The sequence below is a fragment of the Coenobita brevimanus genome, chromosome 72 (assembly GCF_032717465.1).
Source record: "Coenobita brevimanus isolate Jiangsu-jjx chromosome 72, ASM3271746v2, whole genome shotgun sequence".
Taxonomy (NCBI): Eukaryota; Metazoa; Arthropoda; class Malacostraca; order Decapoda; family Coenobitidae; genus Coenobita; species Coenobita brevimanus.
This window is the reverse complement of record NC_137025.1, coordinates 41,301,486-41,327,480: the sequence shown is the minus strand read 5'-3', so window position 1 is coordinate 41,327,480 and position 25,995 is coordinate 41,301,486. Positions and strand designations below refer to the sequence as shown.

Genomic DNA, 25,995 nt, shown 5'->3' with positions numbered 1-25,995 from the left:
CTCTTCGTAATGCCAGTTCTACCTGTAAAACCACTTGTAATTCCATCTTCGTTCACAGAAAAGGGTAAATAAACAAACTTAGCACCACATGATTCGGTTTGTTTATTAGAGAAACATGCACTATGCGACACTACGATCAGCTTAAGGGTGCTTGTCAGAAATCATAGCTCTATGAGCAAATATAGAGGATGGAGGATCGTAAAATTTGTTTAACACACCTTAGCGGTTTACGAGTGCGCTATGATTCTCGTACCCGCTACGATGATCTTAGCGGCCGTTAAGAGCTTTCGAACATCCCACCCCAGGTCTAAGGTGGGGGGAGGGGAGGGGTGGGAGGCGGGGAAGAATTAGACAAAGAACGAGAGAGAAAGGGGAGAGGGGGAGAGAAGCAATGAGAAAGTTATATAAATTTAAAAAGAAAGGTGGGAAAAGTAAATTCAGGGAGAGAGAGAGAGAGAGAGAGAGAGAGACAGCTGGGGGAAGTGAAAAGGTAAGCAGCGGACGACACTGGATTACAATGATGGTGAATATTTTCAATTTGAGAATGCAGTTCAATACGGTAATAATTTATTCTAAAAATATAGTCCAAATCTTGGCCGTGGAAAGCGTGTGCGACGACAGTTTAGTCATGTTTACTGGACATGAGAAAATTTGTGTCTAATCAGTAACTGGCAGCTGGAGGTGGAGGGTGGGGGAGTTGGGGGCAGAAGGCGGGGTAGACTTGTTCGCGATTCCCCCCTTCCCTCTGTCCAGGGTAGAGGGGGGAAGGAAGGGGTAACCCCTGAGCAGAAATTAGTACGCGTGACTGTACATGGGACTGGGGATCTATAGCACTAACCTGGTGTGATGGCATGTGCTGCACAAGCAGCCCTCAGTGAAGTGACCTCTTGCAGGACAGTCTCGTACTGGTCCTGAGCTCGACCATACTCCTCCAGCAGCAATCCCAGCCGATCCATAAGTCCACTGTGCACCTCCTCTACTTCAGCCACACCTGGCTCCTCCTGCCTGTAAAGATAAACTTAACTTACAACCACAAAACAAACCAACAAAAATAATTCAGTTTATACTGAACCATTAGTTACATTCTTCACTCCAACCTAAGGATATAGTATCTTTATCACCTGTTCCATTCCAACAGCTCAAGTTTTATCTCTTACATATCTAAATCATATATATATATATATATATATATATATATATATATATATATATACACACACTCAATCCTCGTAAATCGCGGCAATTTGGGTCTGGACCACTGCAGCGATTTACAAATTCCGTGGTTTATAAATAATAACTCTTATGTGAAAAATGAATTTGGGTCTGGACTTTGGCCAACCACCCCCCACAGCACCTTACCTACACCTATCTAGGCACCATCAAACACAAACATACAAATTTAGGAATATTCAGTGCACGTATTTAATAGAAATAAGCAATAGTAAGGGATCTCACTTTAATCCTATGACAATATTGCTTAAGTGAATGGAGTGGGGTGGTGTTGGGAAGAACTTAGAACCTCTCAGCACTTGTTCTTTCCAAACTCTTTTGCCAACTTTGAAAATTTCTCTCCCTTCTCAACATGACAAATGAGCTCCAAACATTGACTGTACGACAACGGCAGCTGCTTCTTGATGCCATACCGCTTAAAGCGCTTCATGGGGGGTTCAGGAGGGGCCATGGAAGGTAGGAGGCGGGGGGGATGGTGCACAAATAAAGGTAGATAGCTCTCGTACTCCACGGCAATGGTCTGTAGTGTGCGGACTGGCAGGAAGAACAACAACAACGTGGCGGCATTAGTATGCACACATGCCACCAGGGACGGTAGGTGATTGGTTGTTGGGTTGCAATTTTCCAATTGAATGCCGCGGTTTACGATTCTCCTCGGAAAAGGCCCACTTCGGTGCCTAGGTCCATGATTTTCATGACTTAACAGCGATTTAAGGGTGCCGGCAGTCTGACAGCCACTTAGCCGTGATTTACGAATCCGTGATTTATAAACACGTGATTTACGAGGATTGAATGTGTGTATATATATTTGTTAATCACTGGTTAGGTTAACTGTAGTGAAAACACAACAATAAAAACTTTGGATATCATTGTATAAAACTGTAGCCTGCCTTCCCTTCATGACTTTCAAATTTTAAGATTACAGCAACAAGTCTGAATCATGCTAAATCACAGAGCAGTACCGTTTTTTACTGAAACCTTTGTTATATGGGGCAATAGTTCAAAGTCTATGTGTAAACTAAGGCAAAGGATAAATGAAGTGTGGAATGCTCTGATCTAAATTATCTTGGTACAGAGACAGGAACAGCTTACCCAATTTTGCTAAGGACACTCTGAACAGCAGGAGAGGTGTAGAGAGATGGGTTGTGTGGCTTAAGGAGGTACTCTGACGTGGAGGTGTCCCCTACATTAACAACTCTCAGCGGCACACCCTCAAACCGGCTGAAACACATAATACACTACTGACTTTACTGAGCTTATTAATATATGGCAGATAAAACCTAATCACACAAATTCAGTCATTGCGAGTGTGTGTGTGTGTGTGTGTGTGTGTGTGTGTGTGTGTGTGTGTGTGTGTGTGTGTGTGTGTGTGTGTGTACCTAATTGTATTATACAGGATTTGAGCTAAGCTCGAGTTGTCCCAGCTCTTTTCTACGAATATTTATTATCCAATGTAGATTTAAACACATGGATGCTCTATGCTCACACCACCTCTCCCTCTAAATTATTCCAACTGTATAGTTCTGTTTGGAAAACTAAATTTCTTTCCATCAATGAGGCACTGACAACTGCAGCTTGAATTCATGTCCTCTTGTTCTTCCACCATCTCCCACAAAGAACTCCTCTCTGTCTATACATTTTATTCCTCTTACTCCTTCAAACACTGCAATCAAATCTCCCCTCTCTCTTCTCTCGCTCAGGGTTGGCAATTTTAGCCTTTCTAATCTCTCCTCGCAGGACAACTCCCTCAAGCTTGGTGTCAATATTGTGGCTATCCTTTGTATTCTTTCTAGTTTACTGACATGTCTTTTCAAGTGTGGTGACCATATCACTGCTGCATATTCCAGCCTCAGTCTTATCTATCAATCTATTGCCAGACGCATAAATCCTGCAAGGGGTGGCCACAAACAAATCGTCTCCATGTCACCCTGTCCCCTGCCATTTCATTGCCCTGCTCCCAGCTCACACCCCCCTCTCTCATATACCTCTCCACTCCATCCCCTCCACTTCATCCTCGGCCTCTCCCTCCCTCTCCCCCCCTCCACTTCACTCACATACACTCTCCTCACCAGTCTCTTGCTCTCTATCCTCTCCATGTGGTCAAACCACCTCAATGTGATTCTCCTAATGCTTCCTATCACATCCAAATCTACACCCAAATGTTCCTTCATTTTCTCATTTGTCAGTCTGTCTCTCCATGTAACTCCACAAGCTCCTCTCAAATATCTCATTTCCACTGCTCTCACTCTTGTGTCCCTCCAACAAGGTCCAAGATTTACTTCCATACGTTAGAGTTGGTATCACAATAATGTCATGCAGTAACTTTTTCACTTCCATGCTCACTTCCCTGTTTCATATCATTGCTTTTAAAGAACCAGCAACCTTTCTTACTTGTTACAACCTTTCAAGCACTTCACCCTCTAAACTCTCCTCCTTACTCATCACACTACCAAAGTACTTGAACGCACTCACATTTTCCATTTCCTCATCACCAGATCAATGTTGAGGGAGGCGGTGGCTCAATCGGTACGGAGGTGGCCTGCAGTCCTAAAGGACCAGACTCAAATCCCGGCTGGAGCAGGGAACAGTTTAAGGGTTTGAACTTCATTGAATCAGGCTTTCCTGATCTACCAGAAGACCCGCCGACATGTCATAAAAATATCCCCACTAATACCAATACACCAGTCCTGTATGAGACAGCCCTAGCATGTATTCAATATGGACGGTGGGTGTTAGCGCCGAAGTGGTGACATGTGGAGGTGTATGTATGTAGGAGGACTGCTGGGCCTCGACAGAAGGCTGTGAAGCCTATGCCCAGAGACGGACATAAAAAAAAAAAATAAATAAATAAATAAAAATCCAGCCTCATCATACATTCAGTGACTTCATTTCTCTCGAAGATCATAACTTTACTCTTTCCTACAGTCTTATCATGGTCACTAATAACTCTCTCAGCATCTCTTCATCTACATAATTAAATGCCACTCTCTTGTTGTTCAGTAGCCTGTAAGTTCCTCCAGTAAACCTGTTTATATGATTCTCTGGTGATAGTTTATCCAGTATAGTCACACCAACGTCCTTTTCTTTTTTTTTGCCTTCCTTATTATTTCCTATCTTGTACTCACACCTTGGTTTCTTATCACTGACTCCCATTTCCAATACATGAGATTTATTTGTATTGAATTCCATTTTCCACATTTGACTCCACTTGTAGAGTTTATCTAGATCTTTTTGCAATTCCTTACAACAATTTAACCCTTTAATATGTTTCATAAATTTTGAATTGTCAGCAAATAAACTCATACAAGCACTCAACCCTTCAGGCATGTCATTTATATATACAGTATTAAGAACATAACTGGGGCCAACACTGAACCCTGGGACACACCTTTAATATCTTTTCCCACTGGGAAAACTTGTCTCTTATTACAGTTCTCAGTTGTCTATCAAATACTTTTCCACTCATTTCAACAATTTCCCATATACACCTCCACAGGTTTTCAATTTCCATAATAATAATCTGTGTGGCACTCTATCAAAAGCCTTCTTTAAATTAAGGTAAATACAGTCTACCCATCCTCCATTTCTTGAACAATGTCTATCACTCTACTACAGAAGCTCAACAAGTTCTAAACACAAGATGACTCTTCTCTAAATCCAAATTGCTTGGACGTTATTACCATATGCTCTTCAAGGAATTTTATCCATTTTTTTCTAATGACAATTTCACATAGTTTGCAGACTATACTAGCGAGGAAGACCGGTCCATACTGTACATAGAGAACCCCCTCCATTCGCAGCTTCACATACTCAAGGATTTTCTTGGGAAAATATTTTAAAAATTCATAGGAAGACATTTCCTGTTTTTCCCACAGCATCAGCTGTTTCTAGTGGTTCTGATGTGATTCTTTTGTTCGCTAGAGCTCATCCTGTTGTGCAGTAGAGAATATTCGTCATTCATTTACCATTTATGTACTGCACAGAAAACTCTCGTTATCATTACATGGGTGAGTACAGTGCACTGTATCAAGAAAGGCTTGTGTATCATCTTGTGCTGTCTTTTTTTTTTTTTTTTTTGATATATTAATGTGCCATAAAATGCCTTTACTGGTGTTAGTGGGTTTGTAGGTAATGGGAATAGCTAAACCATTGAAATCAGTGAATTCTGAGGAAGGTCCGGGCTATTCACAGAATTCAACATTCACAGGGTATTTTGGTACATAACCCCTGCAAATAGCGGGACTTGGCTGTGACTATATATATATATATATACACACACAGTATATCTATCTATCTATCTATTGCCAGACGCCTCAATCCAGTACGAGGTGGCCACAAACAAATCGCCTCCACGTCGCCCTGTCCCCTGCCATTTCACTGCCCTGTTCCCAACTCACACCCCTCTCTCTCACATACCTCTCCACCCCATCCCTCCATCTCATCCTCGGCCTCCCCCTCCCTCTCCCCCCCTCCACCTCACTCTTATACACTCTCCTCATCAGTCTCTCACCCTCCATCCTCTCCACATGGCCAAACCACCTCAGTGTGTTCCTCATAACGCTTCCTATCATATCCACATCCACACCACAACGCTCCTTTATATCCACATTTGTCAGCCTGTCTCTCCATGTGACTCCACAGGCTCCTCTTAAATAACTCATTTCCACTGCTCTCACTCTTGACTTGTGTCCTTCCAACAACGTCCAAGTGTCACTTCCATAGGTTAGAGTTGGTATCACAATACTGTCATGTAGTAACTTTTTCACTTCCATGCTCACTTCCCTGTTTCTTATCACTGCTTTCAAGGAACCAGCAACCTTTCTTCCTTGTTGTACCCTTTCAAGCACTTCACCCTTCAAACTTCCATCCTTACTCATCACACTACCCAAGTACTTAAACGTACTCACATTTTCCAATTCCTCACCATCCAACCTCACTGTGCATTCACTGGCTTCACCTCTCTCAAAGACCATCACTTTACTCTTCCCTACATTCACCTTTAGATTCCGTTTCTTGCACACTCTCCCAAACTCATCCACCAAGCCTTGCAGCTCCCCTTCGTCTTCACTCAACAACACTGTATCATCTGCAAACAACAGTAAAGGGTGTTTCCAAACACTACCCTCCCTCACCAGGGCCACTCCAACATCCACTACCCTACCTTGTACCTCTTTTATTACCCCATCCATGTACAGATGGAACAACCATGGGGACATGACACAAGCCCTGTTTCAACCCAACCTTCATCCATCCATCCATCCATCATCTAATCCTACGTTGCCCCATGAGGAGCGTAGGAGCCCGGGGCTAGGAAAGTTGGTCCTGGCATTTAACCCGTGCCGTCCCGGCGACGTGAATTAACGCGGCAACACTGCAAGGTCCCTAATTTGCACAATTTTCAATTTTCATGAGTGATTTCGAGTGATTTTTGGCAAGTATACACGGGACACCTTCCTCTATTCCTCTACAAGATGCCAAGCAGGAAGAATGCCTTACACCGCATAACCTCTCCCCCCCCCCCGCACGCCATTGTCTCGGCAATTCACCTGTTACCAGTGACCTGGCCAATAAAGACATTCAGGGCCAGAGTGATTCCCCAATCGATGACAATGTGGAGGACAAAGTTTACATAGCATTAGAGGAAGAAACAGTCAGAAATGATGATCAGGTAATGTGGGGAAAAAAGGTCATGAATGGTGATGAGTTAGTGAGTGAAACAATGCTTATAATGCCTATATTACTGTTTGAAAACCAATATACTCTTGTACTACATATAAATTCGTACCAAGTAAATAAATAAATACTGTTTATGAGTGGATAAAATAGTTACCCTCCCATAGAACTCATTTTCTTTGGTGCCAGCCTGTTAGAAAACCCAGTCAGGTAAGGAAGTACTCGTACCTAAATCCAGTATTTTAACCCGCGCCGTCCCGAGGACGTACTTCCACGTCCTCACGTTTTGTCACAGCTAATCCCGAGGACGTACTTCAACGTCCTGCAATTGCAAGGTTCATAATTTCCACAATTTTCAATTTTCGCGAGTCATTTTTGGTACGTATACACGGGACACCTTCCTCAACAAGATGCCAGGCAGAGACAATGCCTTACCCAGCATGACCTCCTCCCCCCCCCTGCATGCCCTTTTCTCAGCAATTCACCTGTTATCAGTGACCTGGCCAGTATAGCCATGTCATGCCACGGTACGAAATTCAGGGCCAGAGTGATTCCCCAATCAATGACAATGTGGAGGACAAACTTTACATAGCATTAGAGGAAGAAACAGTTAGAAATGATGATCAGGTAATGTGGCAAAAAAGGTCAGGTATTAGTGAGTGAAACAATGCTTATAATGCCTATATTACTGCTTGAAAACCAATATACTCTTGTACTACATATAAATTCGTAACAGTAAATAAATAAATACCGTTTATGAGTGGTGTGAAATAGTTATCCTCCCATAGAACTCGTTTTCTTTGGTGCCAGCCTGATAGAAAACCCAGTAAGGTAAGGAGGCTCTCCTACCTGTAATGAGTATTTTAAACCTCAGGTGAGCGATTTCTCTATGAATTTTCGATGTTTCTCACCAAAAGCGAAAGTTTTAGCAAAAAAAAAAAAAAAAAAAAGGTCGAAAAATGGTCGGGATTGGGGGGTACCAGTGGTCAAAAAGTGGTCGGGACGGGGCGGGTTAAACCTCAGGTGAGCGATTTCTTTATGAATTTTCGATGTTTCTCACCAAAAGCGGATGTCTGAGCAAAAATAAAAAAAGAAGGTCCAAAAATGTCGGGATGGGGCGGGTTAAGATGAGAGTGACCAGCCTCACTTATCCCTGAGTGGCATTATGGGAGCAATAAACCCCAACCATCCCTTGGATATAAACCTTCACTGGCTCAATCCGATTGGAGCACCTTTATTACCCACTAAACCACCAGGAGCCAAAATTTGGTTATATGGTTAGAGAAAGAACAGAGAAATTAGTTGGAGAAGAATAGGGAGGCTTTAGGAAGGGAAGAGGTTGTGTAGATCAGATATTCATTCTCAGATCTTTAGTGGAAAAGTTTCTAGAGAAGGGAAAGAAGTTGTATGCGGCTTTCATGGATTTGGAGAAAGCATATGACAGGGTGGATAGACAAGGATTGTGGAAAGTGTTAAGAATATATGGAGTAGATGGGAAGTTGTTGAATGCTGTGAAGAGTATGTACGATGGTGCGAAGGCTGCAGTGCGTGTGGATGGTGAACTAAGTGAATTTTTCTCTTTGAAAGTTGGGTTGAAACAGGGATGTGTCATGTCTCCATGGTTGTTCAATCTGTACATGGATGGGGTAATAAAAGAGGTACAAGGTAGGGTAGTGGATGTTGGAGTGGCCCTGGTGAGAGAGGATAGTGTTTGGAAACTCCCTGTACTGTTGTTTGCAGATGATACTGTGTTGTTGAGTAAAGACGAAGGGGAGCTGCAAGGCTTGGTGGATGAGTTTGAGAGAGTGTGTAAGAAACGGAATCTAAAGGTGAATGTAGGGAAGAGTAAAGTGATGGTCTTTGAGAGAGGTGAAGTCAGTGAATGTACAGTGAGGTTGGATGGTGAGGAATTGGAAAATGTGAGTACTTTTAAGTACTTGGGTAGTGTGATGAGTAAGGATGGAGGTTTGGAGGGTGAAGTGCTTGAAAGGGTACAGCAGGGAAGAAAGGTTGCTGGTTCTTTGAAAACAGTGATAAGAAACAGGGAAGTGAGCATGGAAGTGAAAAAGTTACCACATGACAGTATTGTGATACCAACTCTAATGTACGGAAGTGAAGCTTGGACGTTGTTGGAACTACACAAGTCAAGGGTGAGAGCAGTGGAAATGAGTTATTTAAGAGGAGCCTGTGGAGTCACATGGAGAGACAGGCTGACGAATGAGGATATAAAGGAGCGTTGTGGTGTTGATGTGGATGTGATAGGAAGCGTTATGAGGAACACACTGAGGCGGTTTGGCCATGTGGAGAGGATGGAGGGTGAAAGACTGACAAAGAGTGTGTATGTGAGTGAGGTGGAGGGGGAAAGAGGGAGGGGGAGGCCGAGGATGAGATGGAGGGATGGGGTGGAAAGGTATATGAGAGAGGGGGGTGTGAGTTGGGAGCAGGGGAGTGAAATGGCGGGGGACAGGGCGACTTGGAGGCGATTTGTTTGTGGCCACCCCAAACGGGATTGAGGCGTCTGGCAATAGATAGATAGATAGTTACCACCCAGCATAGTAAATGGTTTCCTGGTGTACAGGAAACCATTTGCTCTGTCACTCAGTGTAGAGTCACCCACAGGCAGAAGGAAGAGGAAAGAATGAACCCAATCTTCAAAGAGAAAAATTCAGTCAGTTCACCATCCACATGCACTGCAGCCTTAGCACTATCATACATACTCTTCACAGTATTCAACTTCCCATCTACTCCATATATTCTCAATACTTTTCACAATCCTTGTCTATCCACCCTGTCATATGCTTTCTCCAAACCCATGAAAGCCACATACAACTTCTTTCCCTTCTCTAGAAACTTTTCCACTAAAGATCTAAGAATGAATATCTGATCTACACAACCTCTTCTCTTCCTAAAGCCACCCTGTTCTTCTCCAACTAATTCCTCTGTTATTTCCCTAACTCTGACAATAAGTATCCTACCATACACTTTTCCTATTACACTAAGAAGACAAATGCCCCTACGATTACCACACACTTCTTTTTCCCCTTTTCCTTTGTACAAAGGAATACAGTAATTATACCTGACTTCCAATCCTCTGGGACTCTACCTTACTCCTAGGCCAATCTGCACATCTTCCACATCCATTTTACTACTATCTCTCCCCCATGCTTCAGCATTTCACCACACACTCCATCAATTCCTGGGGCTTTCCCCAATTTGACTTTCTTCATTGCTTCCACAACTTCTATCCTACTGATTTCTTCCTGTCTTCTCACCTCCCTCCTCCTCCCAGCCATTCCCCAGCCACTTCTACTCGCATTACTTCCATCCTCTATGTTCAACAATACCTTAAAGTGTTCTCTCCATCTGCTCACTTTTGCTCCCTTCTCCACTAATAATCTACCATTTTTATTTTTCACTCCCCTGCTAACTTCACTGCTACCCTGTCTTACTCTCTTCACCTCTTTCCAGAACATTTTCTTACAGTCCCTCCACTTTACACTAAAATTCCTTCCAAATTCCTCATCCACCCTCTTTTTACTCTCTCTTACTAATCTTTTCACCTCTCTCTTCCTTTCTACATATAACTCTCTCTTCTGCCTCTCAACTTCTTCCATGCCCCTATTTCTCATCCATTCATTGTATGCTTTCTTCTTTTGTGCCACAGCCTGTCTCACCTCTTCATTCCACCATGCTGTTCCTTGCACCCCCCTCTGTCTTCTCTTTATCCCACACACCACATCACATGCTGCACATATTTCTTCTGTGAATATCCTGCACACCTTCCACGTCCAGATGTCGCTTTTATCGGAATGGCTTGGGCCTCAGTTAGTCCGTTACAGTGAGGTTTTACTGTGTATGTATTTACATATATACATCCTGTATATATACAGGATATATACAGCAAAACCTCGATATGGTGTACCTCAATATACTGTACTGGAATTCGCTTTTATCGGACTCGAGGAGCCTACCAGACTAAATTTTTATGTACAGTATTGGGAAAAGTTGGATAACAACCAGAAGCAGTCCGGACTGCCTGACCTCAGTCCAGCTTGGGCAGGGGGATAGTGAAGGATGAGGATGTTTCAGTAGGTAGTCGTGACCTTGATGATGGGCGTTGGATGGGCATTGGGTGGTTGGGTGACCCTAAAGATGGGTGTTGGATGGACACTGGAGTGGGTCTGGATCTTGAGGATGTAGATTGCTAGACGTGAGTCGGATAACAAGTAATGAAGCAACAGCGCTAATGAAAGAATGAAGTTGGTGTGATCTGGACTAATGTCTGACACGTCGGAAAAAGTCCGGGTTAGAAGAGGGAAGTCCGGATGTCGCTTTTATCGGAATGGCTTGGGTCCCAATTAGTCAGTTACAGTGATGTTTTACTGTGTATGTATTTATATATACTGTATATAGATACTATATTTATACATGTGTGTATCTTTATATATATTGGAACAACCTGTGGTCTTGCTTTTCATACTGTAATCAAACCAGATACATCTAGACTAGACACCTCTACCATACTTACTTGTTACGTAACATTAAAAACTTGTGTGTGGTGGTGACAGTGGCTGGGTCAGGAGACAGACGTGATGACAGGAGGGCCAAAAGGAAGTGACCACCAGTGTGAGGTGCCATTGCTGCTTCTAACTGCCGGTGTACCAGGGTCTCACGCAGGTACACATCCTCACAGCTGCAGCCTCGGCACCTATACCACCCCATCACACGCTGCGCGGGTACAATCACATAAGCAAAAAAACATCTAGGAACTGGGTCTTGTGCCTTCCCTGGAAATTATGCATGCTTGTATAGCTGTGTGGAATATTATAGGTGTGAATGTACTGTATAAGGATGCAATATATGACAACAGCATTAACTATGATTATGTAAGATAATGATAAAAGGGAGGGAAGTGAATGAATATGAAGCTATGAAATGTGCAGAAAGGTGAGGCACAAGCATGTGGGATGGAATAGCATGGGAGTTGCTTTGCTGGTGAACAATGAATGGCAATGAGGGATGAAAGATTATCAATATTGTATGCCAACCTCAGGGGTATGTATGTCAAATTTGTGCCAGAGAGGATGAAAGCGGAGCTGATCCTTGAGTATCAGTGTGCACCATGTAATGATAAAGGATAGATTCAGAGATCAGCTAGACAGTCTGATAGGGTAGATGCTTCTGAGCTATACTGAAGGGTGCTTGTGATAAAAAAAAAAAAAAAAACTGAATGGGAGAGCTAAGACAGGCCCACTGAATGATGTAATAGGAAGTTATGGAGAGTCAAGAGAGAATGATAACGAATAACAACTGAAAAACATGTGGTAGGATAGAGGGGATGCATTAGCAATTCGTATTTCAAACACAAAGAAGTACACAAAAATGCAGCACATGTTACAGACTGATGAAAAAGCAAAGAAACCTGACTGATTACGTGGTGGCAAAGAGAAAGATGGATGAGAGTGTTCTGAGGACTGTAAGAACACTACAGAGGTACATCTGATCATATGATTCTGGTATTCAAGATGAAACTGTGAGAAGCATGGAAGTTAAGAAGCAAGAGGAACTGTCGTAATCATAGGGGCATTTGTCTTTTCAGTGTAATAAGGAAAGTACATGGTACGATACTTATTGACAGAGTTAGGGAAATAACAAAGTAATTAGAGAAGAACAGGGAGGTTAGGAAGGGAGGAGGTTGTGCAGATCAGACATTCATTCTTAGGTCTTTAGTGGAAAAGTTGGAAATGTTTCTAGAGAAGGGAAAGAATTTGTAGGCGGCCTTCATCAATTTGGAGAGAGCATTATCACTGGATGTACAGACAAGGAATGTGGAAAGAATTTAGGATATATGGAGTAAACAGGAAGTTGTTGAATGCCGTGAATAGCATGAATGAAGGTGCTAAGGCTACAGTGCGTGTGGATAGTGAACGGATTGACTTTTTCTATCTGAATGTTGGACTGAAACAGGTATGTGTCATGTCCCCATGGTTATTCAATCTGAATAAAGATGGGGTTATAAAAGAGATACAAGGTAGGGCAATGGATGCTGAAGTGACCCTAATAAGAGAGGCAGGTGAATGTGGAAGTTAAGAAGTCACTGCATGATAGAATTGTGATACCTACCCTGATGTACGGAAGCAAGGCATGGACCTTGCTAGAGGGGAACAAGTCAAGACTGAGAGCAGTGGAAATGAGTTACTTGAAATGAACATGTGGAGTGACATGGAGGGACAGGTTGACAAATGAAGAAGTGAAGAAGCATTGTGGGGTGGATGTGGATGTGGTTGAGAAAATTAGGAGAAATACACCGAGGTAGTCTGGACATGTGGAGAGAATGGAAAATGAAAGACTGACTAAGAGCGTGTATGTGGGTGAAGTGGAGGGAGGGAGAGGGAGGGGAAGACCAAGGATGAGGTGGAGGGATGGAGATGAGAGGTATATGAGGGAGGGAGGAGTGAGTTGGCAGGAGGGCAGTCAAATGGTGGGAGACAGAGCGACTTGGAGGCGTTTTGTCTGCAGCCACTCTCTGCAAGATTAGGGCGTCGGGCTATAGATAGATAGATAGTGTTTGGAAACTCCCTGCACTGTTGTTTGCACATGATACTGTGTTGCTAAGTGAAGATGAAGGGGAGCTGCAAGGCTTAGTGAATGAGTTTAGGAGTGTGTGTAAGAAACGGAATCTAAAGGCGAATCCAGGGAGGAGTAAAGTTATGAAGTCACTAAGTGTACAGTGAGGCTCAAAGAGGAGGAAATGGAAAATGTGAGTGCATTCAAGTACTTGGGTAGTGTGATGTGTAAGGATGGAAGTTTAGAGGGTAAAGTGCTTGAAAGGGTACAACAGGGAAGAAAGGTTGCTGGTTCTTTGAAAGCAGTAATAAGGAACAGGGAAGTGAGCACAGTGAGCATGATAGTGCTGTGATACCAACTATGGAAGCTTGGACCTTGTTGGAAGGACACAAGTCAAGAATGAGAGCAGTGGAAATAAGTTATCTGACAGGAGCATGTAGATTTACATGAAGAGAAAGACTGACAAACAAGGAAGTGAAGGAGCAGTGTGGTGTGGTTGTAGATGTGATAAAAGTGTTAGGAGAAATATGCTGAGGTGGTTTGGCCATGTGGAAAGGATGGAGTGCGAGAGACTGGCGAGGAGGGTGTATTCGAGTGAAGAGGAGGGAGGGAGAGGAAGGGGAAGGCCAAGGATGAGATGGAGGGATGGAATGGAGAGGTACTGTATATGAGAGAGGAGAGTGTGAGCTGGGAGCAGGGCAGTGAAATGCGTTAGACAGGGAGACATGGAGGCGATTTGTCTGTAGCCACTCCTTACAGGATTGAGGCGTCTGGCAATAGACAAATAGACTTCTGCATTTCCACACCTCTTTTCAGAATAATTTCCTATTTTTAGAGTAATTTGCATTCATTTTTCTTCCTAGATCATCATTTACCTCCTCTTTCTTCTTCACTAATCTCTTTACATGCTTCATAAGAACCCCTGTCCTGTAACCACTCCAGCCACTTCTTCCTCTTTTCCTCCACTGCTCTCTTAACCTTTTCATCCCACCATGCCGTTCCTTTCTTCTTTGTTGTTACTCTTGCCACGCCATGCACCACTTTAGCATTCCTAATTAAGCAATCCCTATATGCATTCTACAAGCTGTTCTGATCCATATCATCCCAATTCACTGATGCTATCTCCTCCCCTACTTTAACCCTGTACTCATCTGCCATTTCTTTGATCCTCAGCTTCCCGACTTTCAGCCTCACTCCCTGACTGCTCCTCTCTCTCTCTCTTGGTCCACCTCACACCTCACAGCTTTACCTCGCATACCACAATCACACGATCTGATAAACCTCCCCATCATCCTCTCACTGCTCTTGTATCTGCAACACTTCCCAGCATCGATTTCTCTATGAGCATGTAATCAATCAGACTCCTTTTAAAACGATCTCCTTTCCCTCTATACCATGTATATTTATATGCATCTTTGTGTTTGAAATAAGAATTACAAATGCACAACCTCCTTTCCTGACACGTCTTTCATTCTCTCCTCGTACTCCATTATTACTCATTATATCAATCACAGGACCAGTGCCTACTCCCTCATTCATGTCACCCATTACAAACACTTTACAAGTCCTGGGCATTTCTCCTACTATTTCAACCACCTCATCCCAAAACTTGTCTTCCTCTGTCTCACTCCTGTCATCACAAAGTGCATACGCTACAATCACTGTCACGGTCACCTTCTCAAACTTGAACTTGACATACATTTGTAGTCTCTCATTCCAGTCTGCCACACTTCATTCATCAACAAAGCAACTCCTTCCTTGCATCTTCCTCTCATTCATGCCCGATCTTACACATTTTACACCCTCCCTCTCCTCCACTTCACACCCTTTCATCTTCATTTTACATAATGCTATCATGGCATTTCTCACACTCTTGAACACATTCACCACTTCCACCCTCTTGCTCTCTTCATTCACACCTCTCACATTTCACACAGTCATGCAAATCTGCCCATTTGGTTGGGGTCCTGGGTAAGTGTTGGACCCTCCCAGGCTCTCTGAAACATCTGCCATGATTTAGTGATTTTAGATAGGGGAATCTTGGGGACACTTAACCCATACAAAAACCCCGGTTACATGGTAACCATCCAGCATAGTAAATGGTTCCCTGGGAACAGGAAACCATTTGCCTTGTCACTCAGTGTACAGACCATAAGGCAATACCACACTTAGTGAGCGGAGGATGGGCACCCCCACCTACCACAAATAAAAAAAAAAATAAAAATAAACTACCGGTTACTTCACACATATATACATAAACATTCTCATACAAAGGATCTCTTATTACTGTATATACTCTTCCCTAAATACTGTAATATCCAATGTTAAGCTATAAAGTGTTATCCATAACAACTGATACACAGTTCTGAGGTGAGTCACTATGTGCTGTACCTTGTAATTTGACCCCACATACTGTGACAGCTTGTCCTGGTTGAGAGTTCCAGCACCAGAGTAAAAGCTACCAAGGCCAGTGCAGGGCAAGAAGGATGACAAATCTGTAATGATATTCAAACCATTAAGGAACACAACTGGATGCACAGAGAAACAATTATCTTCACAAGTATGACTCTAATGCAGAAACACCTGCCCATACAATATGCGTTGTATTTTGCTATCTTTACGTTATCTTCACAGAAAATAAAGAAAACAGTTGTTTAACCCCTAAATGGCCACTAGCGTCGAGCGCTGCTTTACTATGAACGTGCCAGTGACGTTGAATTAGCGTGAGCTATGGAAAATTGCAAACAATTATGGGAGGGGAACAAAAGTCACTGGTATGTTTAAACGACCCTACTCTACCATCCCAAGCACTCAGGCGGTCACTTTTTCTCGGATGTTTTCGCCCATATTGTTTACATGTTAATGACCAATGCACGTGAATTTTACATCTTCTGCAAATCATAGCAAATCAGGATGAGTTTAGGAGGCTAAAAAAACATATTGCCAGGTGTGCCAGATGATTCCCTTCAAGCCTGTAAGAAAAAGAAATCAATTTTTGAACTCTGAAAAATGTCCTGGGGCCAGGCAAGCCCACAAATTTCTGAACCCATGGCCACTGAGGGGTTATGTAACTGGACTGTTTTTAAGAATATAAAGTACACTATTCTATCAGTTCAGTGTACTGTATAAATGGTACAGTACTTCAAATAAACATAATGAATGACTAATTTACTTCAAAGAAACATAATTTGATTAATTTCTAACTTATATCATACTTGGTTCCGGTCAGCTTTACATGATTAAGATATAATGGAAAGGAAAGGAAGTCAATAATGACTTAACCCCTGAAGGTTAACCCCTGAAGGTCGGTCACCATTCTGGAACATGTGTCATGGGGACGTCAGTACCCGTTCCTGAATGTTTAGACACTCTTACATTCTCAGCCATTGCTCTACAATATATAATAGTAGGGCATTGGAACACCACTCATTTTAAAGCTAAAGAGTTGGTCACTGCTGCATGTCAAGATTTTTATGATAGGTTTAATGGTTTTCATAGGAGCAATTTTTGAAATATCATCTATTTTTTGCAAAAAATGCCCGCTCCTGATGATCAATTTTATGAACAATGCCTGACCCCTAGGGGTTAAGACAGCAAGAAAAAATAGCAGTGTAACTCCTGTACTATATACATTATTCTGTAGTACACATATCTAGAGCACAAACTACTGTCAAAAATCTACAGCTGGAAACAGCTTTAATTACATACTGTTCAGTGCATGAGACTCTTAAGTCTTTCATTAAAACAAAATACAGTAAGAGACTCTTAACCCTTTCACTAACACAGCATTCCTACTGAAAACTGCAAAATTATCCTAAAGAAACCAGAATAAAACTTAATGTGCATCCACTATTTGTGAAAGTGTTGATTCCATTTAAATCTAATGTATTTACCTATCTACAGCCAAACGCCATAATCCCACGAGGGGTGGCCGTTTGTCTTTGAGGTAGTTGTTTTATTGACAGGGGTACTAACCCTCTGCCAACCCACTTGCTAACATGTAGGGAACACTTATGAATTGGTTATATGGTTACCAACCAGCTCTGTAAATGGTTTCCTGCCTTACAGGAAACCATTAAACTTGTCATTCAATGTAAAGGCACCTGAAAAGGAATGAAGAGTAATAAAAAGTGATGGGAAAGATCAGAGAAGTAGGAAGAGTGGAAGGCAGACATAAAAAAATAACAATAAATGTGAAGGAAGAAGTAGGCAGCACTACATCAAGTGAGTGGATGATGGTCACTATCACCTACCACCAATTCTAAACACTGTACTGTAAAGTATTATACTGCACTGCAGTGATAATTCAAACCTGAAAAATCAAACAATTTTTTCTCTTTGCTACAATAACATATATATATTCTTGCTGCACCCACACACATTTATTCACCTTATATAAAATATTTCAAACTGAATGGGTTACAGCTAGATACAGCTTTCATTAATCCATTCATTACTACAGGGCTCTTCTACGCTGAATGAAATCATCTGGAGATAGCAAGACTGAAACAAAATGCATCATCAGACTGAGCACGTTTAAGTACTTGGGGAGTGTGATGAGTAAGGATGGAGGTTTGGAGGGTGAAGTGCTTGAAAGGGTACAGCAGGGAAGAAAGGTTGCTGGTTCCTTGAAAGCAGTGATAAGAAACAGGGAGGTGAGCATGGAAGTGAAAAAGTTACTACATGACAGTATTGTGATACCAACTCTAACGTACAGAAGTTAAGCTTGGATGTTGTTGGAAGGGCACAAGTTAAGAGTGAGAGCAGTGGAAATGAGTTATTTAAGAGGAACCTGTGGAGTCACGTGGAGAGACAGGCTGACAAATGAGGATATAAAGGAGTGTTGTGGTGTGGATGTGGATGTGACAGGAAGTGTTAGGAGGAATACACTGAGGTGGTTGGGCCATGTGGAGAGGATGGAGGGTGAAAGACTGACGAAGAGAGTGTATGTGAGCGAGGTGGAGGGGGGGAGAGGGAGGGGGAGGTCGAGGATGAGATGGAGAGGTATATGAGAGAGGGGGGTGTGAGTTGGGAGCAGGGCAGTGAAATGGCAGGGGACAGGGCGACGTGGAGGCGATTTGTTTGTGGCCACCCTGAATGGGATTGAGGCGTCTGGCAATAGATAGATATATAGATAGACTGACTGCAGGGACTGACAGCATTTGTGAGTGATGATGCTGATAACTTACTAATAACTGTCTCAGTCTTCTCGTTGCAGATCTGTGAGTCACTAATGTGTTCACTGATATGACTCTCAACTTCTCCGAGCAAAAACCCCTCCTGGTGACAAAAAGATAAGCAGTTAATACCCACTGTTATATGCCTATCATGAGCTCCCTAAGATTCACAAGGTCATTCAGAAGAATATTTTACCTGATACAATGCTACAGTATTTAGTCCTGAGAGTACTGACCATGATAGAATATTTAGCCTTGTCTACCAAGATCCTGATGATTCCACCTTTCACTTTTTCACCCACTTCGCAAGGCATCAGTCTTATCAGTCACTTCAACAATCCTGGGAGGAAGCTATAGCATACCTGGTTTCTGATTTTCTATTATTTCTGACTGGTGTAAAAGATACATAAATAACTCAAATCCATATTCTTCCACAAGCAATGTCCAATATTTTCAACAACATGCAACTCAGTAATTTCACAATATCCCTAGCATTCCTTGAGACACATAGTGAAAACACCATGTAACTTCTCTTGCAAACTCCACAGTACTTCCCAGAGTTTGGGTGTACTGAACTGGCTCAGAACTTTCTTTACTCCTGTGGAGCTGCTGGCTTTGTACATGCCTTATCTGTCAGCGAGGAATACAGCACCCTTGTGGGGGGGACCCACCATATACCGTACGGCTCTTTTCTTGATTCTGGCTGCTTTGTTCAATTTCCTCAAGAAAGCAAAATTTTTTAGACTTTTAGTCTTTGGTTGTTTTCTTTACAATTTGGAAAAAAAGAAAAAAAGAAGCTAACCTTTAGGTTCGTATAACAAGTGAGGAGTAAACACCTCTAATCTGACAAGACACACACATTTCTATTATTAGAACACTACATTCCTAAGGAAATGGCGTGGGGAAAAGTCATCACTCTTGATAAGAAGAACTCAAAGAAAACACACAAGACTGTACACTGTGCTTGCCTATAAAAAAAAAAAAAAGAAAAAGAAAAAAAAATCCATCTTTTGTGTCTCATTAGCTCCAATCATGCTGAAGAATTCACCAACATACAAGGCCTCAATAAAAAAAAGCATGACTATAACTTATTAAGTAGTACTGTACTGCATCAACAGTGGCAACGACTGGTATTCACCACATTATTTCCTGTCATGAACTGTCCAACATGAGGAATTTCTCTCTCTCCAAAATAAGACTATGATGATTAAGAATATACCGTAGTTAAGCTACAGGTTAGGGGTGTTTTGTGACCTCTTTTATATGGGACAAAAAGACACAATGTAGCAATGAGCACGGGGGAGAGAAAGGGGAAAGAAGAATTGAGATGAATGTGCATTTACACTAAAGTGAAAGTGACCACGGCGACAAAAATTTACCATGGAATAAGTACGCTTGGTGGTGCATGAAAGGCACATGGAAGAACAGTGATGACATAGTAATGACCGATGACATTAACTGGGCTGTGACTGGAGTGATGTGATCAACTATATGATGAAAGTTAGGCAGTGGTGACGGCATGTGAAAGGCCTGTAAAACATTTTTATTACCCTGGAAAAATGTATACAGTAAACAAGAAGATAGCACTGAATGTGTCGACCATAAACGAATGTCAAGAAATCTCCTTTGGTCGAAGATATTACACTGATGAATTCTGTCCAACTGAAAAATTGCAGCTGACAGAGGGTGCAAAACAATCCTTACTAAAGAAAAAAAAAGTCAAACATGCCTGGGCATGGCCCCTTCGCAGCTGTTCATAAAGAAGTGAAGACAAGACAGCACCCGAACAGCTGACAAGCACACCCGTAGCCGCCATTCCTCCCACACTGTCTCGCTACTTGCATTTACCCGTGGCAAGCAAACATCAACAATTATATATTGATATTACTTATTCCAGTTCTCCTAATGACTCTAAATACTCGATAGTTCATAACTTCACATATAAGAAAAAATATTATTTGGATATTAATCAACGGAAATACGCAGCGTGACACGGAGAATCGGACATTAGGTAAAATCATAACAAACCAGGAAAATGGCACCAAATTCAAAAGGAAAGGAGTGGTTGTAGCTGTTTCAAACATGCTTTGGTGTTGACCATTATATACAACAGCTGATAGAATAGACGTAATTGAATGTGGCTGCATTCATTTCCTATCCCGGTGTCGCCTGGCTCAAGTGACACACACACACACACACACACACAATTCACAAATTTAAGGATATGTACGATAAATATGGTTTAAGACACGGGACAGTACGAGCTTGACTCATTCCTGTAAAGATACAATTAGGTAAGAACAATTAGGTAAGAACACACACGCGACCTACAGTATAAACGCAAAAGGTTGAACCAAGTGAACAAAATCACAACAGGTAATCGCCAAAAAGGGACGCAGATTATCAGGTACGTCACGCTGGTTACTGTAGCCTGTCGTCAGCACACACACACACACACACACACACACACACACACACACACACACACATATATATATATATATATATATATATATATATATATATATATATATATATATATATATATATTAAAATGCCAGGAATAGTGACTGAGGGCACCACCAAGGCCTAAAGATTGTATTCTTTAGGCCTTGGACAGCACGACACTCCCGGGAGGAGCCTATGGAAGGGCAGACAGAGCGCGACCCGCCCCGGGCGACGGGGACATAAGTCCGCCCGGGCCGCGCGCCCCTATGTCCCGGAACTAGCCCGCCGCCACCATGGCAGGAAAAGGAGACTTCCTTGTGGATGAGCTGACCCTCGACAGGATTGGGATGGAGCTACTTCCTAAGCTCCAAGCAGCACCCCAGTGACGGCCAGAAGCCGCGCCCTTTGTGAGACGACCAGTAGCCACTCAGCCCTTCAAGAGACGGTCGGTAGCTGCTCGGAAGGCCTTCAGGAGACGGCCAATAGCCGCTCTGCCCTTCAGGAGACGGCTGGTAGCCACTCCCCCTTAAGAGCCACTGCCTGTAGCCGGGATCAGGCAATGGCCATTAGCCGTGCCCTTATAAGGCCACGGCCTGTAGCCGCACCCCACGGCAGGAGACGTCCGATAGCTGCTCCCCCATCAGGTGCTGCTATACCCCCCCTACAGGAACCAGTGACAGCCGGTAGCTGCTCTGAGGAGAGAAGGGTAGGTTCCCTGTCCTGTAGTTACCTCAGAGGACAGGACATAGGCAACGGCCAGTAGCTGCGCCTGTCGGCAGGAGACGGCCTGCAGCCACTCCTCGTCGGCACATCATCCTCTATACAGGGCTCAGGCAACGGCTGGTAGCTGCACCTACAGGCAAGTGACGGCCAGTAGCCGCACTTCGCCTGCATCTCTATCAGGGAGTCGGGCCCAGGCGACGGCCGGTAGCCGCGCCTATGACGAAGGGACGGCCGGTAGCAGCCCTCATTTTGTTGCCCACGGGAACCCAGTGACGGCCGGCAGCTGCACTGGGGAGGAGCACCAAATCCCCTCGCCTCCTGTGACTTCACCACGCGAGGGCGTTCTGCCATCAGCCCTGTCGTCCGGCGTGGGCACAGACGACCCTACTGTCCACCACCAGCGAGGCAACCTCCAGGAGGAAGGCCTCAGCCTCGAGGATCCGTGGAGAGGCCCTGTACTATCTCCAGGGCCATTCTCTGTGCAGCCGGCTCCAGCGGGACCCTACCTGACTGACTCCAACGGAGGCCGACGCCGCAGCCCACTTCTGACGGCGTCCCCGACAGCAGGAGACCGCAGCCGACTGGCCCCCAAGGCCGCCCCCAGGACCCCCGGGCGAGACCTCTCCCCACCCCGACGCAGACGACACTCGTCCTCCGTCAGGCGCCTGGGTGAGAGCTTCCGAAAACTCTTCGGCCCCAGTCCCGAGGGCCGGACCCCAGTTCCCAGCCCCGACAGTGCGGGGCCCTTCGCCGCACGCAGCCCTGGACGAGAAAGGACGCCCCTACGGGTGATACCGTGACCGCAGGATACGGAGGCCCCTAGCGGATCTCAGCCCCCTTCAGGAGCCGGGCTGTGAGCTATCTCCCGCTGCCCTCCGCCAACGCCGCCACCCTACCCAGTCCCGATCGTGAGTGACAGTGGAAGTGCAGTGACTGAGACAGTGACAGACATTGGGCAGTGTGTTAGAATACTAGAGGGAGATTAGGCCCAAATTCTATCAGTGATACAGTGCCGGAAGTGTAAACCAACCGTGAAGCTGTGACCTAAAACATCGGTCCGTGTGTTAAAATACCAGAGGAAAACTGAGCTCAAATTCCATCAGTGTAAACCAACAGTGAAACAATGATAGAGCCAGAGAAGCCGAACAGTGGTTACAGTGACCTGGGTGAATGTGTAACCCCGCTCTAGTAATATAATACTTCCGCGACATAAGACCTATAGCCACGCTACCTGTTCCAGTCACAGTGTGAATTTCCCTCAAAGTGACAGTGACTGATTCACCTGCCCAACACCTCAAGTGCTGTTCATTGTACTATACACTTTTATCTTGAACTATTATCTAAACGGTATTCTGCGAGACACTGGTACTACTCCCGACCTCAGTACATGTTAAATGATTGCCTAGATTCCTGTCTGTGGCATCTACTTGTTCCACATTAGAATTTACCAATATACTGTACGTAGTAAGGATGCTGCCCTGAGTTTTTGTGCCCTGTGTCTCTCTTAGTTACTAAGCTCCGATCTACAAAGGGAACCCAGCTGCAGTATAGGCGTTTAAGAGCTGTGTGTGTGTGTGTGTCAGCATGTTATCATGTATCCATAACTTGCTTTTCCGTTTTTATATTCCTATTGCACATGAAAATTGTCGTCAGTGCTGTCGCTCCATAAAAGTAGCCCAAATACCCGTGAAAGCTGGGAAAAGTAGCCCAATATGGCGTGAGGATTACAGCAGCGAGAATGTATATATTTTTGAAAAATCTATCTATCTATCTATAGCCCGACGCCCTAATCCCTCAAAGGGTGGCCGCAGACAAAACGCCTCCAAGTCGCTGCCACCCACCATTTGACTGCCCTCCCATCAACTCACTCCCCCCTCCCTCATACACCTCTCAACTTCATCCCTCCACCTCATCCTCTGTCTTCCCTTCCCTCTCCCCCCCTCCACCTCACCTACATACACCCAAAAATAAATAAAATATTACGCTTTTGGGGGGTGGAGGCTATTCGATACGATTGCTTCCTAAACGAACGAAGTACTGGGGTCATATCGTTTTTTACTATTAAACAAATTAAAGTTTCTTGCAAAATGTTCTCTGCCACGAAATGGACACTAAATGACACCCGTAGACGTAGTACATTTCTTAACAGCTTTTGAAGTAAGCTTGGCTGCGTATAGAGTGGCAAGATGGCTTCCTCGTGGAGATGAGGGAGAGCGGCAGCTGTTCAGTGGAAGGATCGTTGTGGGCTTCAGCGTTTTCTCGCAGAAAAGAAATAAACCAGAGAGTTTATGGACGATGGCAGGTACCACGCAGGTTAGTACCTGTGTATGGTTGTGAAATGTTTGAGTAAAGTTATGGTATAAACCAGGGGTCGGGGAACAGTGGTAAATTACCCCAAATGGCCCACAATCTTGACACGAAAAACCTTGGTCTGGTAGAATGTGATACAGAATACAGTATGTACTCAATATTTCTTAGCAAATATTTCAGTCATTCACTCCATTTCCGTGGAATGATCAGTGGTATAATTGTATGATGGAGGTCTGCATCATGTTAGTGTTGAAAATCAACAGAATTATGTATGAAAGTAAATCCATTTTTCCATATCAGTAATAACCATTATTTTCAAATAATAATTTCGTCTTGTGTTTGTTGAGTATTTTTTTTTTTTTTTAAGTCAGTGCAGACCACCAGGTGGATTTGTGCTGGAGGTAGCTCTGTGGCTAGAGTGAGGTCATTCATTCATTCATTGCCAGACGCCATGTATCCCAAACGGGGTGGCCAAGGGTTTAGAGTTAATTGTTTTACAGGGAGGGGCACTAATCCTCCACCAACCCCACTTGACACGTAGGGATGCCAACAGCATCTGGTGTTCCCAGGCGGTCACCCATCCAAGTACTAACCAGACCCAACGTTGCTTAACTTCGCTGATCGGACGGGAAGCGGTGTACTCAACGTGGGAGTGAGGTGCATTTGGTAAAAGTTCAAGGAGCTGTTGCTCTTCTGACATTGAGAGGGCTCCCCCTCCCTGCTAAGGGATATTTATGTGAAGAATGTGTTAGGAGTGTAATGCTGTATGGTAATGAGACCTGGGAAGTAAAGGAAGGGGCTATCCATAGGCTCAAATGTACGCAAATGACAATGATTAGGTTGATGTGTAGTGCGTCCTTGAATGCGAGACCTGGGAGGGCTAGGTTTATGATTGAAGAGTTGAGAGGAAGGATGGGACTGGAGTGAATTAGTGTTGTGATGAGGAGGGGTAGATTGAGAGGATCATCAAAAATTACCAGAAAAATATATTGCACTACCTGGGGGGTGTAGCTATTGGCATCTTGCAAAAATTTGCTGAGAGGGTTTGGGCATGTGGAGAGGATGGGGGATGACTGTTGAGTCCAAAAGTGAGAGTTGTGAACGTCGGAGGTAGGGTTGCGAGAGGCTTACCGAAAAGACCTATGACGAGGTCACAGAGTGTGACATCAGGGATAAAGGGCTGAATAGGGAGACTGCCAGAGACTGAAGAACATGGAAGGCTGCCTTCAGGTGACCAAGGCTGACACTTGCAAGATGTTCGAGCCTTTATAAATAAAACAAAAATGATGCAACCATGGAATCTGGAATTTCATTCAACAACCCACGTCATAAAATGTCTTTATATTGTGTGGTTGGTGGGGGTGTCCATCATCCACTCACCTGTTGCAGTGGAATTCAATTTAGAGTAATTTTTCATTGAGTGACAAGCCAATTGATTTCCTGTAAACCAGGAAATCTTGTAAATATGCTGGGTAGTAACCTTATAACCAACCAACACGTGTTCCCTACGTGTCAGCAAGTGGGTTGGCGGAAGGTTAGTGCCCCTCCCCGTTTACTAAAAATACTGTTGAGGCGCGGAATTTGCTAGTTACATAGTGCTGGATTATTCCCAACGTTTCTCGTATTTTTTTTCCACTACATGTCAGAGTTGCCAGGTAGCTTGCTATTTGTGAGTGGAGTTATTTTGTAAGATTATGTATTAAATTTTATGTCCTTTTTTTCTATAATAGTTTATTTATGTGATTGTTAAAATTATCTAATTTTATCTCAGTTTGTGTGCTAAAGATTTTAGAGTGTTATGCAGTGTAAGAAAACTCTGGATATTTGGGTGTCTCTGATGTGGCAACTGTAGGTGCTAGATCACAGG

At 43.7% G+C, this 25,995-nt stretch overlaps 2 protein-coding genes and 1 pseudogene across 2 annotated transcripts in view; 1 reads left to right on the top strand and 2 right to left on the bottom strand.

The window, feature by feature from the left end:
• Positions 1-20,463, bottom strand: part of LOC145407116 (BRCA1-A complex subunit Abraxas 1-like) — a 28,933-nt gene extending 8,470 nt beyond the window's left edge. Inside the window, exons 1-6 of the mRNA XM_080278135.1 lie at positions 20,377-20,463; positions 18,660-18,750; positions 15,862-15,965; positions 11,432-11,631; positions 2,323-2,451; positions 839-1,005 (exon numbers count right to left, since the gene is read on the bottom strand). Coding sequence (XP_080134261.1) covers positions 839-1,005; positions 2,323-2,451; positions 11,432-11,631; positions 15,862-15,965; positions 18,660-18,750; positions 20,377-20,463 — 778 coding nt within the window. The remainder of the gene's footprint in view (positions 1-838; positions 1,006-2,322; positions 2,452-11,431; positions 11,632-15,861; positions 15,966-18,659; positions 18,751-20,376) is intronic.
• A 3,540-nt stretch (positions 20,464-24,003) lies between these two features.
• Positions 24,004-25,995, top strand: part of TfIIFalpha (transcription factor IIFalpha) — a 95,658-nt gene continuing 93,666 nt past the window's right edge. The window contains exon 1 of the mRNA XM_080278225.1: positions 24,004-24,131. Coding sequence (XP_080134351.1) covers positions 24,114-24,131 — 18 coding nt within the window. The 5' untranslated portion in view covers positions 24,004-24,113. The remainder of the gene's footprint in view (positions 24,132-25,995) is intronic.
• Positions 24,671-24,791, bottom strand: LOC145407299 (5S ribosomal RNA; annotated as a pseudogene).